We start from the raw sequence: 15,807 nt of genomic DNA, 5'->3' as shown, positions 1-15,807 counted from the left end.
AATAACAGACAGGTACATTACAAAGGGCAAAAGGAGCCGAAACGCCTAAAGGCTGGGGAACAATTAGCCTCCGCACCGAAGCAAATTCTCCTCTTGAGGGATGACTTTATGTTGGCAGGAGGTCTAGCGTTCTGCACAAGACGGAATGCTTTATTTAAAGACGTGGTGGGATTGGGACAGGATGCGTGTTCCCAACCACTGCCCGAGACACACGGTGCTGGAGACGTCCGTCTTTCAGATGTGAGTGCACGGAAAAGGGGAAAGGAGGGCAGGCTTCACATCTGGACAGCCCCAGCTCGTGACTCCCCGCCCCGCCTCGCTGACAGAACTGCTGATGGTGCAGGAAGACGTTTGCTCTTCCCACCCCAGAAGGCATGCCTCCGCAGTGCGCTGTGACCGCGGACGGCAGCCTCGTGCCAGCATTCCACCCCATCCGTGCACGAGTCCAGCCTGGGCTGGCTTTGCTATTCTTAAAGCACTGCCACCAGCTGCCTCCCAAGGAATGATGGATGAATTCCGTCCTGGATAAATCACACACCGGCAGCGCGCTGGATTTTTATCTGCCCTGTTACTTTCCCCGCTACCTCTTCCCATGCTTATTACTGCACATTTACCACGCTTTGCCCCAGTCTTCTGTGATGCGTATCGTGAAGCACCACAGCTCTATGTGCTGCTTTTTTTCTGCCATTTCCCCAAAAGACAAAAACCTCAGCCGACGTCGAATCAGGACTTACTTGGGCTTGTGGGATCCGACACTTTCCTGAGCCTTCCGCTTGGTGTCCTGGCAATTCCTGAAATTTCAAAGGAAGAAAGATCAAATATTATCTTGGCACCCAGTGCGTAGCACATTGTGGCTTTCAAAGCAGACAGCTGCAGCATGGAGCCAACAGACTCTTCAGTTGCCAGTACCTGCACTACATTGGCCTATCTGGCTTGCCTGCTTATGCGTACATTAATCAATTCAATGCACAGCATCCAGACGACCCCTGAAAGCAGTGTGGGTAGCTTGTCCCAGACTCCCACAACCCTTCCTTCACAAGGAAGCAGTCTCCTGGAGTAAAGGCACTTCCCTGCAGTTTCCACCCCTGGCCTGTGGGTCGTGTTGGACAGACTCGTGCTGGCAGCGTCTGGACTGCGGAGTTCTATCTGCACTCCGAATGGCATCTCCCCAGCTAAGCCTGCCGAGAGTCTTGTTTTGTTTATTTCAAGGAAAGGCTGATTAAAAGAAAACCCCAGTAAAACTTAAAAGTAATGTGATCAGGCTTTTTTTGCTTTGTTCCACAGTGTAGCTCACTGCACAGCTCTGCTTCGGCTCCAGGTTCCTAATTAGCAGCTAGACCACAGAGGTGTAGTTAGATCTTTCCTCACCATAAGGTCCCCATTACAGCTGAGGAAGCTTACAGCGGAGTCAGTCAAGTGGGATACCCTCTGCATCACATCGTGCCTTTCTTCTCACTCTCTAGCTAAGGTGCAGTTCCCATTTCTAGCTCCAGTCTACTTCATCCAGCCCTAAGAGCACACTGACCACATTTCGCAAGACCTCCACGCTTTCTCCACCCCCCTGCCTCTTGTTCCTCTCCTCTCGAAGACAGGAGGACAAGACATCCGAAACAGAACGACACGCCTCGCTTTGGAAACCCCCTGCTCTTCGGGCTCCAGCGCTGACGGATGACTTGCCGATGTGGAAGTACACCCCTGTTCTGGAGTGGAGCACAGTCTGGGCCAGAGGTCCAGCTCGGGCAGGCGAGCTCATTGCCACCTCCCAGAGGGACACGGGACGCTTGGTGAATGTTTCTTTATTAGCCCTGTACAATTTCTTGCATTAGGAATTCGTCTTTTCGCATACCCCAGCTTTTCTCCATGAGGCACAGACACACAGAAAGGGAGAGAAGCTGGGGGTCAGAGCACAGGGTCAGCCTTTAATACGGCGCCCCTGGAGCAGCTGGGGTTAAGGGCCTTGCTCAGGGGCCCAACGGAGTAGGATTCCTCTGCCGGCCACGGGATTTGAACCGGCAACCTTCCAGTCACAGGCGCAGATCCTGAACCACAGAGCCACCCGCGGATCCTGGGCCCCGCAATTCCAAAGACGTGTGTGTTCTGCCATCCGGAGGACATGTGGACCGAGGGTGATAAGCCCCCCAGTTCGGGGTGAACACATCTGAGCAGGACATGACTGTGGTTAAAAGGCAGCACGCGACTTCTTTTTTCAGCTACAAAACTACAATTTGCAACTTTTTTTTTCTTGTATCTTGCAATGTCGCATCAAAGCCAATGCCTCGTTATCTACGACACAGATAATGTTTTATAACAGAAAAAAGAGAAGCAGCCTTTGTTCTGTGTTAACACCAAGACTAATTTGCATCACAAATCATCTGTGTAAGTTACATTCTCACACTTAGCTAAATCTCTTCTGCTTTCAGTCCATCTTTAGGGCTGTCAGTTTAGTTTTCGAAATAATTTCTATGATGGCAGGAGCTTTAGACTTCCTTTTTTTCCCTCTTAAGTGCTAACCATTTTTCACTGAAGGGTATGTGAATTTAAGAGGATATAGATGTTTCTTGATGTGTCAACATTTCTGTTCCTCAATTGCCACATGATTGGCACTGATGGCACTGTAATAAGTAGCTCTCAGATATCACACACATCAGGCAGAGGCTAATAGAGAACCAGAGGAGTGCAAGTTAAATCTTTAATAGGCTACGTGTCTAAATTGTAGGCTGAGTCATATTTCATTTCCAACCACAGAGAAAGAATAAAACCTTGTGACTTCAGGAAAGAGGACACTAAGCCAGAAAAAACTAGGAAGTTCTCCTTTTTTAAAGTACATAATTGAAAGAAAGATGAAAAGAAAGATACCAGTGTAAGTATGCTAACGCAACCTATAATTTATCTGGTGATGGTGACTAATGTTTCCAGACATTCCACACATGTACTGCTCCAGCAGAGAGAATGGACAAACGTTCATTAGCCAAATTCATTTCTGGGGGAGTAAAACACAGGAGATTTAGACTTTCTGATTGAATGATTACTACAAAACTGTATGGGGGGAGGGGCTTCCCACTACTGAATGTATTCCAGCTGATTCCTCCAAAACCCCACAAAACGTAAAACTGATTTTTGCAGAAAGCAACCAATATGAACCAAACACTAAGGTTCTTGGGCAGAACTCCCCGCCAAGCCAGAATCTTTGATTGCTTTCTATTGAACACCCACCAGGGGGAAATCAAAGATCTATGCATACTGCGGCTAGGCTTTAGAATACGGACTCATGAGTTTTATACAGTGCGGGTGCAGTCCGTCCCACACAAACCCTGCTGATCCTATGAGACTAAACAGAAAGCAAAACGCAACACAAAATGGATGCAATGTCTACCCTACACTGACAGGTGAATTGAGCTAAATCTTTCTCAGCTTTGAACAGTGGACAAAGCAGGACCTCAGAGTAACTTCAAAGGCTGGCACCACTGAGCACAAAGGGTTGAGGGAGTATGGAACACTACTTACAGGATATAGCCATATTTTTTATGATAAATCGGGCTTCTTCCAAGGAGTGGCTAGACAAAATCCACAGCTCAAATGCCTGCAGGCAACCAACAGAGCTAGATGGGACCAATGGCTTCTTCTCATCGGTAACCTTTGCAATATTCATAAGATGTTTTTAGCACAAAAGGCTGGAACAGACGTTTCCATTGGTGAAAAGGCATGATCCAACAGGATTCATTGATCCTGTTTAAATCCTCTGTTTCTAGAAGAAAGGCCGTTATTTTGGCTCTTTTAACTTGGGAACATTCAGTGGAGTGAGAAACGGTTGGCACTGGTCCTCAAGGACTGAAGCACGTTTAGGCACTCATTCCAACCGCCATAGAATGTACTAAATAAAAAATAATTTAATACACTTGTTAATTCAAAGCAGATTGCCAGGGTGACCTAAAAAAACAACCTCCTGCCTTGCATCAGCAGAGGAAAGGGGCTAGGCCACTCCTGGCCTACAGCGAAGGCCACACCTGACCTACATCACACAGAAGGATGCTCCCAAACACTGCCTTCACAGCACACGCACCGCGGGCTGCTCCTTCATCCACTGACGGCCCACACACAGACAATGAGAAAAAGATAAATATTTCACCCCCCCCAAAAAAAAAAGTACTCCAACTAAACCTAAAATGTACAACAAAAAATATAAATAAACAAAAGCGGGCTCACTACAGACGACATCACACAGCACAATGTTTGAACTCTTGAAAAAACTGTGCACATTGCTAATGTAGAAGTCCTGGAAGCCTCAGGATGAATTCATCTCCGTCTCTTTCTTCCACATTTTAGGGGTCACGAGGTGGGTGCCCATTCTGATTAGGTGCTTTTGTCGTTTCTCCCCTCGTCTGCCCCGAGACGCTGAAGCGAGACCAAGATCATGAAAGAAATGTTTGTGCGGTGTCGTACGTGTCATGTGTCTTCTGGGCCTGACGAGCAGATGAAAGGAAGTGAGTCCACAGTGAGCTGCCGGCCTGCAGAGGCATGAATCACACCCCAGGTATCTGAGCTCTGGAGCCCCATGTGTTGTACCGCTGCCCAGAGGGAACTGCAAGAAAGCGATTGGCTCCCGACAACAGCCGCTGTGCTGGAATTCACTCTGTGGTGAGGAGCGCATAGCTGCAGAGCCACACGGAGGCTTCTTAAAGGCCCAAACGCACATTTTCCAGCCCGGCTGCCAGGCCAGACAGAGGCCAAACACCCCCAGCCTGCACGGCAGACTTGACACGACAGCCTGAGTGAGTCACTCCCCGCTCCTGTCAATCTCGGCTAGGCCCGCCCCCGGGGCCTGCCGCTCACCATGGGCTGACCCCTGTTGCCATGGTGACGCGAGGCCGCGTGCGCTAGCCTACAAGGCTTCGCCGTCTTCCTGCTGGTCTAAGACTTGACAGCACTGCTGTTCCATTCATTTTCGGAGGGCTTAGCTGATTAATATTATTTTATTTAGAAAACGGTGCCACCAGTCCTGATTTCTTTCCCCTTCATGGGAATGTGTGGTGACAAGGCCGGAGTCAGGCCTGTCTCTTTGATCCGAGAGAGTGGCTGAGAGAAAGGTTTGGCGCTCCTGGAAGCCTAGAAGCTCTAAGGCCCTTTTCAGTACCCATCAGAGAGAACCAGTTTTACGAAAAACCACATTTCACTGAAATGAATATCTTCACCTTTGTAAGGCTCATCAAACATCGCTCTACAGGCAAAGAAGAGTTTACGTGCTTCGGTACGAAACAGCAATGTGGTGACAGCAGAATTACTGAGATCCACATCAACCAGGTTTTAAACAAACGATAAATCAGAAGCCTCTGACCAAGGAAGAACCTTGAGCTATTTGTGATCACTGGGAAGGCCAAAATTTTGATTTAATACTTTAGGCTTTAGCTGGATTGAAGAAAACACAATATGAATATTTATTCTGTTACATGATTAACAAAAGAGGCTTACCGTAGGCTGCTTGGAGTTCCAAACAGACGTGGCTAGTTCACACATTACAAAGCGTGTCATCCTGAGCAGCCCTCTGTGTTTATAACAGTTGGCAAAACAAACACAAGCCTGGAAAAGTGCCACGCCGCTGTCTTGACTGTTTAGAGGTAAACATCAGGGGTAACAGGTTTTAATCAACTGTTTCCTCTCCTTTATGAACGGAAGCCACACCTACAGTATCATATTCTTGTGTCCCATTTACACAGCTGATCCGCTGCAGATATGCACTGGTCAGCTGGAAGCTCAGGCGCTGCTTCTGAGGCCATGAGCGACACTTCTCTTCCATCCAGGAGAGAATGAATGTTTACAAAACACGGGATAGATTATACGGAGCAAAGCTAAACCGTAAAGCTCAGTCCATTTTTTTTTATATAGGAGGGCACGTTCCCTGACAAAAGTCAAAAGTAGTATAAACAGACTATCTTACGAATTTTAAACACTATAAAAACTAAGAAAACGTACAATTAGTGCAATCTATTTTGAAACCAGGAGAGCTGGAGATGCAGGCTGAGTTTGTTCAAGTAGGTAGGTCTGTGTGCGGTAACCGAAAAGAAATGAGCCACAGCAGGAGTGTTTTTCTTGAGAAGCAGAGGGGGCGGGAGAGTGTGATCTCATAAATGGTTCCTGTCACTGCTTTTTTGAAAGGTTTTGTTCTGTATATTTGTTTAAGAAGATCCCCCCTTCAATTAGCAATGTGCTTGTCCTTCTCTCAGGAGATTACAGCGTGAGTCATCCCTACAGAGAGGCTCAGCCACAGACCAGGGAGCTGAGCTCACACACAAAGACTGCAGAGCACAGGACACACAGGAAGGAGCTCAGCGACACCGGGAGGCTGGGCAAAGCATTCCTGAGCCTGCACCTACGCAGGTCAGAGGGGAGAAAGGTGTAGTTGCCCAGCCCCTCAAGACTTCCAGACGCCTGGGCTACAGTAACCCACCTTAGTGTTCTTCTTAAAAAGGTGTGTACTCAGAAGAGGCAGTTCAGAGAAGTGGTCTTTTGCACTTGCCTTGGCATGTAAACTAGCCCTGCATTTGCAAAGAGCTTAAAGTGTTCCATTTAACTTTGCTCTACTGCTGTTCTGCAGTTGGTACAGTGTACCACTTTTAAAACAATGCCTGTCTGCCATCAACAATGCTCTTACTATGATTTTACTGTGATTTACCCACACAGGAGCCAGACCAATGAAGCAAAAAACCAGTGACACCAAAACAATTTTCCAACACATGTATAGGCATAACAATATCACAAGTTGTACTATAGACCAGATAGAAATGAATATTAAGTCACATAGAGACAAAAGTACTAAGGGTGGTAAGGATGGTTTCAACACCATCCTTGTCCAGACCGCGATTATAACGGCTCAGATAAAGATGAAACTGCAACTGAGCTGCAACCATCCATTCCAGAATTTTAGCAATAAAAGAACATATTTTATGAAAAAGGATTGTCATTACTAAGAACGGGCTTTTTTCAACACAGGTGTTAATAGCAGTCTGCAGATTTCAAGGACTCAAGGCTGTTGTTACTGATACACTGGACAGAGAGGAGAGGGGCTAGATGCGATCAGGTGAAGAGAGTCCCACCCTGTCACAGTAGCAGAGCCCAGGGCTGTAAAAAGAAAGAAGCAGGACCATGTGGGAGTGGGCGTGGCAGGGGCGTGGTGTGACTGGCATGACTGCAGCAGATGAGCTGAATGGTGTATTGTTTACTCTCATGCTGCCCTAAATTGTATCCCACTATTTTTTTAGGCCTGCCCTGCACTTTGCTTCAAGGGATCAGTGAGTTCAACACACTAACACTAAAAATCTGAGAGTTACCTTTCTTGACTGGTCACATCTGACAAAAATACAAAGATCAGAAGCAAAGATAAGATAACTTAAACTTTTATTATCCCCTAGGGGAAAATTTTTGGAGACACAGTGCTTCTGTACATCTAAATACATTGCACATACATAACTTGTTACAACATAGTCATGACACATTACACATACATAGTTTGTTACAGCATAATTGGTTTATACTGACACAACTGCATTTACCCTTGCCATTTATTTGTTTTAACTGTTTTAACAAATAAGGAAAATAAGAATATTTATATCGATTTGATCTACGTTTGGGAAACCTAAAACATTAGAGAGAAGATATTCAGAATTAAGAATATGAAAAGGATCTGATTTTTCCTGTCTAATCATGGATTGTTCAAAACTTGTCTGCAAAGAGGAGTGCTGCTTCCTTCTCATTCCCTTCACTGCTGTTCGGACAAGAGGGACACAGGGAGATGGCACTGAACGTCTTGATTACTCGGGTATTTCAGTGCAAGATGTATCCCAGCAGTTATCACTGTGTGGGAGTACACAGCTTCAGCAAAGACATAAGAAGTTCTATTTACTTTCAGCACATCAGAGGCTGCAAATACGGGAGAGGTCCACAATATTCTGAAGTACTCTGAAGAACTACCGCGCGTATCAAGAAATACTCAAACGGAAGTCCAAAAGAAGTTCAGAAGATCCCATGAAGAGAGCAAAAAAATACGTCACACTCTAAGAATGGTCCACGAAGCAGCTGTGAAAATAACACAGTTTTACGGGTAATTTCTGATTCACATGTTTGCTTTGGGCAATGGTACTCTTTTTTCCTTTCCCGCTTCTTTAGCGAGTGACACCTTTGAGCACAGTGCAAACCAGGCAAGGCAGCGTCAAGGCTGTGTGAGCAATGACCTCAATCTGTTCCTCTGCTGCTGCGGTCACTCAGGGCCCGGCAGAGGCCTTACGGTCCAGTCAGCCGCTCGCCCCGATTGGATCCGATACGCTTATCTGGCCCCAGATCTCTCAAAACAGGGTAAAATAGTATGATTACTGCTGCAGAAAAACAGGGCGGCTTACAATGAAACAAAACGTTTATTATAATTATATTCCTTACTCTTATATAGCATATAGTATTTCTGGACACTCCACTCAAAGCGCTTTACAGGTCATGGGGATCCCCTCCACCACCACCAGTGTGCAGCCCCACCTGGATGATGCGACGGCAGCCATAGTGCACCAGTCTGCACGCCACACACCAGCTCTCAGTGGGGAGGAGAGCAGAGTGATGAAGCCAGTTCAGAGACTGGGATTATTAGGAGGCCATTATTGGTAAAGGCCAGGGGGAAATTCGGCCAGGACACACCATCACCCCTGTTTTGAAGAAATTGCACTACAGTGTCCCCATTACTATACTGGGGCCTTAGGACTCAAACACACCACAGGGTGAACATTCTCGACTGGTCCCACTAACACCTCTTCCAGCAGCAACCTTAAGTTTTTCCCAGGAGGTCTCCCATATAGGCTCACACCTGCTGAGCTTCAGTGGGCTGCCAGTTCCGTGTTGCAGGGTGATATAGCTGCTGGCATTTGCTCTCAGAGACAGTTGACAAAACTAGAGGCCTGAAGAACCTCATTGCTGTTAAGAGTCTGAAGCTCCATCTCAGCTGCTGAAATGTGACCATGTCTACATTGAATCAGTTGAATGATTTGGTTCCAGCTCTTACAGCATTGCATAGGCTAACAGGAAGAACATGATGTAGGTTTAACAGGGACAAGGGAGCCTCACTGACATCCACACCTTATCAAAACAACCATGTTCCAAGTGCATTGTCTACACTCTGTTGCAGAAATAGCAATCTTCGTGAATGAATGCTTAAAAAAAAAAAGCCATCTTGCCTGGTTTCTCACTGAGGCTTCCTCATTACAAACCTGTTGAACACTAAGCTCTTCTGAATTGGAGAACAAACCTACTCCTTTCACAGCATGTGTGATTTATTCTGTATGACTGAGCAGAACAAATAAAGTCAGAGGAAGCTTAGCAGTGCCCTTCTCTTCACCCACTTAACCCAGTCTTGTTTGCCTGACAGGCTGATCTCTGTTTAAGTAGCAGGGCAGGGCTGTGAGTGAAGAGATCACCCTTCCCCTACATTCATCAAGACAATCGTGTTTTATTAGACTCATTACAGTTGAGAATTTAACAGCATTGCCGTGAATTATTGTGAAAGGGCAGTCAAAAACTGAATGGCAGGAGGTCACTCCTAGATTTATAGATGTGCATTCCCTACTGACAAGAAGCTAAGCAGGTGTGAGCCTGGTCAGTACCTGGATGGGAGACCTCCTGGGAAAAACTAAGGCTGCTGCTGGAAGAGGTGTTAGTGGGGCCAGCAGGGGGCGCTCAACCTGCGGTCCGTGTGGGTCCTAATGCCCCAGTAGAGTGACAGGGACACTGTACTGTAAACAGGCGCCGTCCTTCGGATGAGACGTAAAACCGAGGTCCTGACTCTCTGTGGTCATTAAAAATCCCAGGGCGCTTCTCGAAAAGAGTAGGGGTGTAACCCCGGTGTCCTGGCCAAATTTCCAATTGGCCCTTACTAATCATGGCCTCCTAACAATCCCCCTCTATGAACTGGCTTCCTCACTCTGCTCTCCTCCCCACTGATAGCTGATGTGTGGGGAGCGTTCTGGCGCACTATGGCTGCTGTCGCATCATCCAGGTGGATGCTACACATTGGTGGTGGTGGAGGGGAGTCCCCATTACCTGTAAAGCGCTTTGAGTGGAGTGTCCAGAAAAGCGCTATATAAGTGTAAGCAATTATTATTAATTATTATTATTAAGACCATACCTGACAGTCTCCTTCCTGACTCATAGCTATACAGAAAGTCAACAATTAGTGCAACCGCAAAAGTAAATAACTGTCAAGGACGTTTTAATAATAAGTATGAAACAGTGCTCTTTAGTCCTTCATCATTTATGTTTTTAAAGTGATGTTTTTCACTGCATCAGATGCCAGATAGTGCAAACCTTGTATGGAGTTAATTAATACCATAACATCTGAAAAGTGAACAGGCACTGTATTTGGCCATTGTAGCCAAAGTTAGTTTTTTGTGGTGAAGAGTTGTTAAAACTTGATGAGGATAACCATTCAGCTGCAATCGATTATGAGCAGGATAATGGTAATTAGCCAATCAGTTACTAATTACTCCAGTTTTATGTGGTTTTTGATCAAGCATGTGCAGCAATGCGCAATTATCCAAGAGCAGATCACAGATCCCAGGTCACTCCTCAAGACCCTGATTGCTCCCTTCAAGAGAAGAGGCTTTACTCAAGACACGCGTTAGAAAATTCATTTGTTTTTTCTGTTACTGGTGCCAAGACGGGAATGGGATAGGTTTTTCCCTTCTTCAGAGCTGGGTGGGGTGGTTTTCAATTTTAAAAGTAGGTTTGGTAAAGGAACAACTAAAAATAACTATTGGGCAAACTTGACCTTTCATTCCACCGTCTGTAAAATTATACCCCCTGCCTGTGTGGACCCTGCTAGGATAATGTCAACATTTTTCTTTCCTCAAGTAGAAGAGTTCTGTATTACTTCACACCTCTCAGAAATGGTTATTATCAGTGCATTCCAGAGGGGTCTTCTGATAACACGCTCTACACAGAATGGTCTGACAAGTACTGCTTTCCCATGAACCACAGAGCTCAGGTATGCGTCTGACCTCCGCCTCCAAAACCGCAGTTCTTCTAACAGAGCTGGGGTTGGCCGAAAGTGTTGCAACCTCCTGGGGTCACAAACCTCAGTCACTTCCAGGTCTGCTGGACAGATATCAGCAGACAGGTCTTTATCAAAACATAAAGAAAGGAACAGGCCATTTTAACACCACATGAGGAACATGATGAATAAGAAAAGGCCAGGATTATACTACTCTCAACTCTCTTTCCCACAACGGCAAACGCCTCAGAACCAGCTGCCGCAATCATTCCAACATTAAAAACTGCTGGATCATACTAAGAAGAAGTGGGAATGCAGCTCAATCTCCTGTGACTCCTGACGGGAGTTTTCTGCTTCCAACACAGACTATGCAGAAATTTAGGTCAATTCAAGCTGGCTGCCTGCAGAAACACAGCAAAGCAAACCAAAAGGGATCAGGACGATAAGGGAATCCAAGCCATTTCTTCTGATAAAGAACACCCAAAGGCTGGAGCTGAGAATTCTCCTTTGAGCATAAGAGCGTCCTTAATGCATGAAGGAAGGAAAAGAACACCTGCGCTGGAGAAAATGACAATTTCACTGTGCTGTACATTGGGGACATTTTATTATTGGCTGTTTATACCATGCAGTGCAGGGGAATCAGATGTCTGTGCCCTTAGTTATTAAATACTTTATTTACCAAGCAGCTGGGCAGTTAGCTTTTAGAGGTTTGAGCAAGGCAAAAAGAATCTATAAATACCTTTTGATCTCTCCTACCTGTGAGGTCAGGCTCTTTCCTCCTGTTTACTTATCTCTTTGGTGAGTTAACCATTGACTTACAAAAAGTAATGGTTTACAGGGAAGAAAGCAAGAAGGCTGAGTCTGCAGTACCAGATGAGGCACAATATCAAAGGTTTTGCAGCAAGAACCTCTAGGAAAGTTACCACTTTCTACAGCTAGAAAGCAAAGGATGGGAAATATACTGTACACTAATTCATTGATGGTTGACAGTGTAAATAGTTAGGTTGAAACCACAAACCATAGACATATTTTCTGGAAGATGCTTGCATAAGATTAAAAAGCTGTAAACAAATCACATGACAATAGGAACAGTGTAAAATTCTGAAGAAAATGCACACATTGAGAAATAGAATGCAAATATGCAAACATCTGCCTTATTTTAATAAATGACGTTAAGAGAATTAACTTCTCCTGAGCTCATCCAGTGTTGCAACACACTCAGAAGCTCAGCACAGGTCACGCAGTACTGGGATAGGACACCTCTAAGCAGAACCAGCTTGTTAGTAGGTGGCATTGGAACTCCAAGCTCCTGCCTCAGTGTGGAGACCAGGGATACTGATAAACCTTGTTTAATGGTCCCAGGGATGTTGAACTGAGGTCCTGACTACGTGATCAATAAAGATGATTATCACAGCAGGTGTGTGACCTCAAAGGACTGACTGCCTCTGGGCTGGTACAATCTGGCCTCCCTAAAGTCCAGGAAGAGCAGTGTCTTCCTCCAGCTGGTCCGCAGTGCCCGGATGGGTGGTGGCCTTCAGTGGTGGCAACGCTCTAGATTCCTTTGGGATAAACTATCCTTCCATTTTCTAACCTCTAATCTGGGGTCACCGGGGAGCCAGCGCCTGTCCCGGCAAGCAACGGCCGCAAGGTGGGGTACACCCTGGGTAGGACGCCAGCCCAAACATGGGGCAGCTTCCAAAACATTGGATGGGTCTGAAAGCGGCACGTGGCGACGGTATGTGGAGAGAACCGAAGGCGATCTTCCTCCCTTGCTGTGAAGCTCGGAGTTAAGCCTGTATCGACTGGGGAGTAGAAAGAGTGTGGCTTCAGGCGCTGCGTCTTTGAGTTGCAACTTGTTTTGAGGAAAAACAGACAGGCGACAAACGCGGATCACGACCAGTGGGGACTCGGGCAAGGCCAGGGCTGTACAGTGAAGCAGGGCACAGGCGGCCGCAGCCTGGTTGCTCAATCGTGCGGCAAGCAGGACACTGTTAAGCGCACCGTTAACCTAGTACAATGGCCACAGATTAGAAGTCATAGTCCCTGGAGTGAGGCTCTTTGGTGCTTCTCTGCTGCTCAGAAGAGCAGGAAATAGCTGCGGTGTGACTTTCTTTAACTTGTCAGATGGCACCCTGTGCATGCAGTCGCAGAGCAGGCAATGCAAAAGAAACCAGTAGAATCATGGATTGGGCAGAGAGACAGACCACATAGATCCTACCGCAGAAAAAACAACCAGGAGGAAATTAAAACATGTATACACTAATAATATATTACAAGTAAACATATATGAGGTAGGTGAACGGCCTACATAATCTGTTTAACCCCTGCGTGTGGACGATCTGCAGTGCCAATCTAGTCCTTGTTTTAAGGAGAATAGATGGGTATCCTGTAATGTGGAAATCAGGACCGTGTGTCTGCAGAGCAGAGATACTGCTCAGCTCTGTGTGTAACACTTTTCCAATGGAACAATCCAGGCCAGAGCATTGAAAAAAAACTAATAAACAATCATGCAATAAAAATACAGTATAATAATAAATCAGTGTCTTAGGGGGCAATATTTCTGCATATTAAAACTTATTGGTAACCCCAAACACAGTTCACATTTGCTCATTTCTATAAAGTGTTTATCATTGTAATAATTTAAGGTGATATTTTACCCACTAACCCAACATTATTTAGCACTGCGAGTGTGTATTTTTATACTGTATCAGTCTGGGTGTTAGTCTGTTAGCCCAGGCGTGACCACTTGTGAGCTGTGATGTGTTGACCTCAGATTTTCTAAAGATAAACAGTGAAGTTCTTTACTACAGGTCTGTACAAAGAGGAAAAAAATAGGAATATAATTGCACTTTTTTTTTTAAACTGCACACTATTAAGGGAACTTTCCAACCCGGACAACTTGTTTGTCAACTTATTTCACAAATTCTGGCAAACTGCTGCTACAACAAATTGTCAACAGTGCTATAAATCACTTACAGCAGGTTTTGCTGTTACTAGAGGCTTTGAAACATTTCACACCTTGTCGTTTTGATCAGAAGACTGTTTAACACAGTGGCCTTTATTCTTTAAAAAACTGTCTCCACAATTTCAATGTTACCTGATCACCTTTTATTGGGCTTTTAATTTACAGCTACGTGGAAGCGCTTTAAAAATGAAAACAGGAGGCCTTTCTTTACACAAAGGGTTGTGGGAGTCTGGAACAATATGCCCAAACATGTCCTTGGAGCCCTCGATTCTTTCATGAAATGGGTGGATATGATTCTTGCATCAATTCGCTACTAACTACCAAACGGGATAAACGGGCCTCCTCTACTTTGTAAATCTTTCGTTTGTTCCTTAAGCTACCGCATAAACCGTAAAATTAACGAACAATGACTTAGGCACAGCAACAGCAAAATAAGTCGAACATGCTTAGACCTGTTACATTTTTCAGCTGTACAGTACTTCATTCTTTGCAGAAAAGAAGGTGGCGCTGATGGCGTGCTTGTGTTAAACCATTTGTGAATACTAACACCACATGAAGAAAAGCCCAGTTTCCGACTCAGTTCGTGGCTTTCGCGTTAAAATACACACGCTACCTTTCTGTTCCAGTGTATGTGCTACTTAACCGTCTAAAAATAGTAAACATTTATTATATATTTCTTCAGGAGGTGCGAAACCAGACCGCACACGGTCAGATAACTTTAACTCGCCTGATTTTACTCCAAGGCTGAAGTCCGCGCCTCTCTGTAAATATTAACCCCCTTTTCCACCGGACTGGGCAGGAGACCTCCAAACTCCACGCACAAAGTAAAGAGTGCTGTGACTATCACAGTCAAAAAACACTTAATGAAAACTGTAGTTGAGAAATGGTTTTAACAAAACTGTTCAATATTTTTATACTGTGTCCACACAGTAGGGCTTCCCTCCGTTTATACTCACCTGAAGAAGCGAGGGGGGGAGAGTTTTTGCATTTGCTTGGTACGGTAGATTAGGTAAGCAAATCTAATTATTGGTGTTCGTACAGCACTCGTCTTTAAAAAAAACATGTAGCTTGTCTCTCCTACCTCTCTCAGAAGTCAACCAAGAGTTAAACGATTTTATGGGAAAGTTGCAATAAAAAAATCCGACATACCTGAATATCCCGTTCGCCTCATTTTTCCTCTGTTTTTTACGGGAAGACTGGAAAACGGAGGTAGCCCACTAAGTCGACTTTCCCCCCTCTCCTCTGCCGTTAAAAAGCTCCAGTTAAAATCCTTCGAGACTACCAGCTCGACTTCGGCGTCATTCCCATACAGGTAGATCGTGGATGTTAATAATTTCACACAGACCGCTCCCTGAAGTCGATCGCTGTTCCTGCAGGAGCTGCTGCTATTCCTTATCCTCGTCACTGTTTCCTTTCACTCTCATTAGGAGCACCTGCAGGTCCCACAGTTTTTTCCAGCGTGGGCTGTTCCTATACAATCACGCTCCTTATGGAATCAAGGCGCTATGCCACGCTAGCTGCCCTGCAGGTACACTCCTTCACTTCTGTAAAGAGGAAAAAGCTTGATTAATCATTGACTTATTTTCCTCTTCACGAAGCTGCCATTCAAACAAACGGACCACACCTCAGCAGATACACGCTTGGGCTTTGGGGCTGTACACACACTCGTCTGGAAGAATGTTGCTGCTTGGAAAACATTCCAGACTTCACGTACTGTACGTTTGAATGCGCGACCTCTTCTGTAACGATCCGACTGTCTGTTCTGCCTTCTGCGGAGACTGGACTCTTTAAAATGTGTGTTCACACGCAACTACGCTGCGTGGTT

At 45.5% G+C, this 15,807-nt stretch overlaps 1 protein-coding gene across 2 annotated transcripts in view; it reads right to left on the bottom strand.

The window, feature by feature from the left end:
- Positions 1–15,503, bottom strand: part of LOC102697629 (septin-9-like) — a 94,972-nt gene extending 79,469 nt beyond the window's left edge. The window contains exons 1-2 of one of the 2 annotated variants that reach the window (XM_015356270.2): positions 15,132–15,503; positions 735–791 (exon numbers count right to left, since the gene is read on the bottom strand). In XM_015356270.2, coding sequence (XP_015211756.2) covers positions 735–791; positions 15,132–15,153 — 79 coding nt within the window. In that variant the 5' untranslated portion in view covers positions 15,154–15,503. The remainder of the gene's footprint in view (positions 1–734; positions 792–15,131) is intronic. The other variant, XM_015356272.2, reaches the window with a different exon arrangement.
- Positions 15,504–15,807: the final 304 nt, after the last annotated feature.

This window comes from Lepisosteus oculatus, chromosome 9, assembly GCF_040954835.1.
Source record: "Lepisosteus oculatus isolate fLepOcu1 chromosome 9, fLepOcu1.hap2, whole genome shotgun sequence".
NCBI classification, from domain to species: domain Eukaryota; kingdom Metazoa; phylum Chordata; class Actinopteri; order Semionotiformes; family Lepisosteidae; genus Lepisosteus; species Lepisosteus oculatus.
The sequence above is the reverse complement of the archived record's forward strand: the minus strand, read 5'-3'. Positions and strand labels throughout refer to the sequence as shown.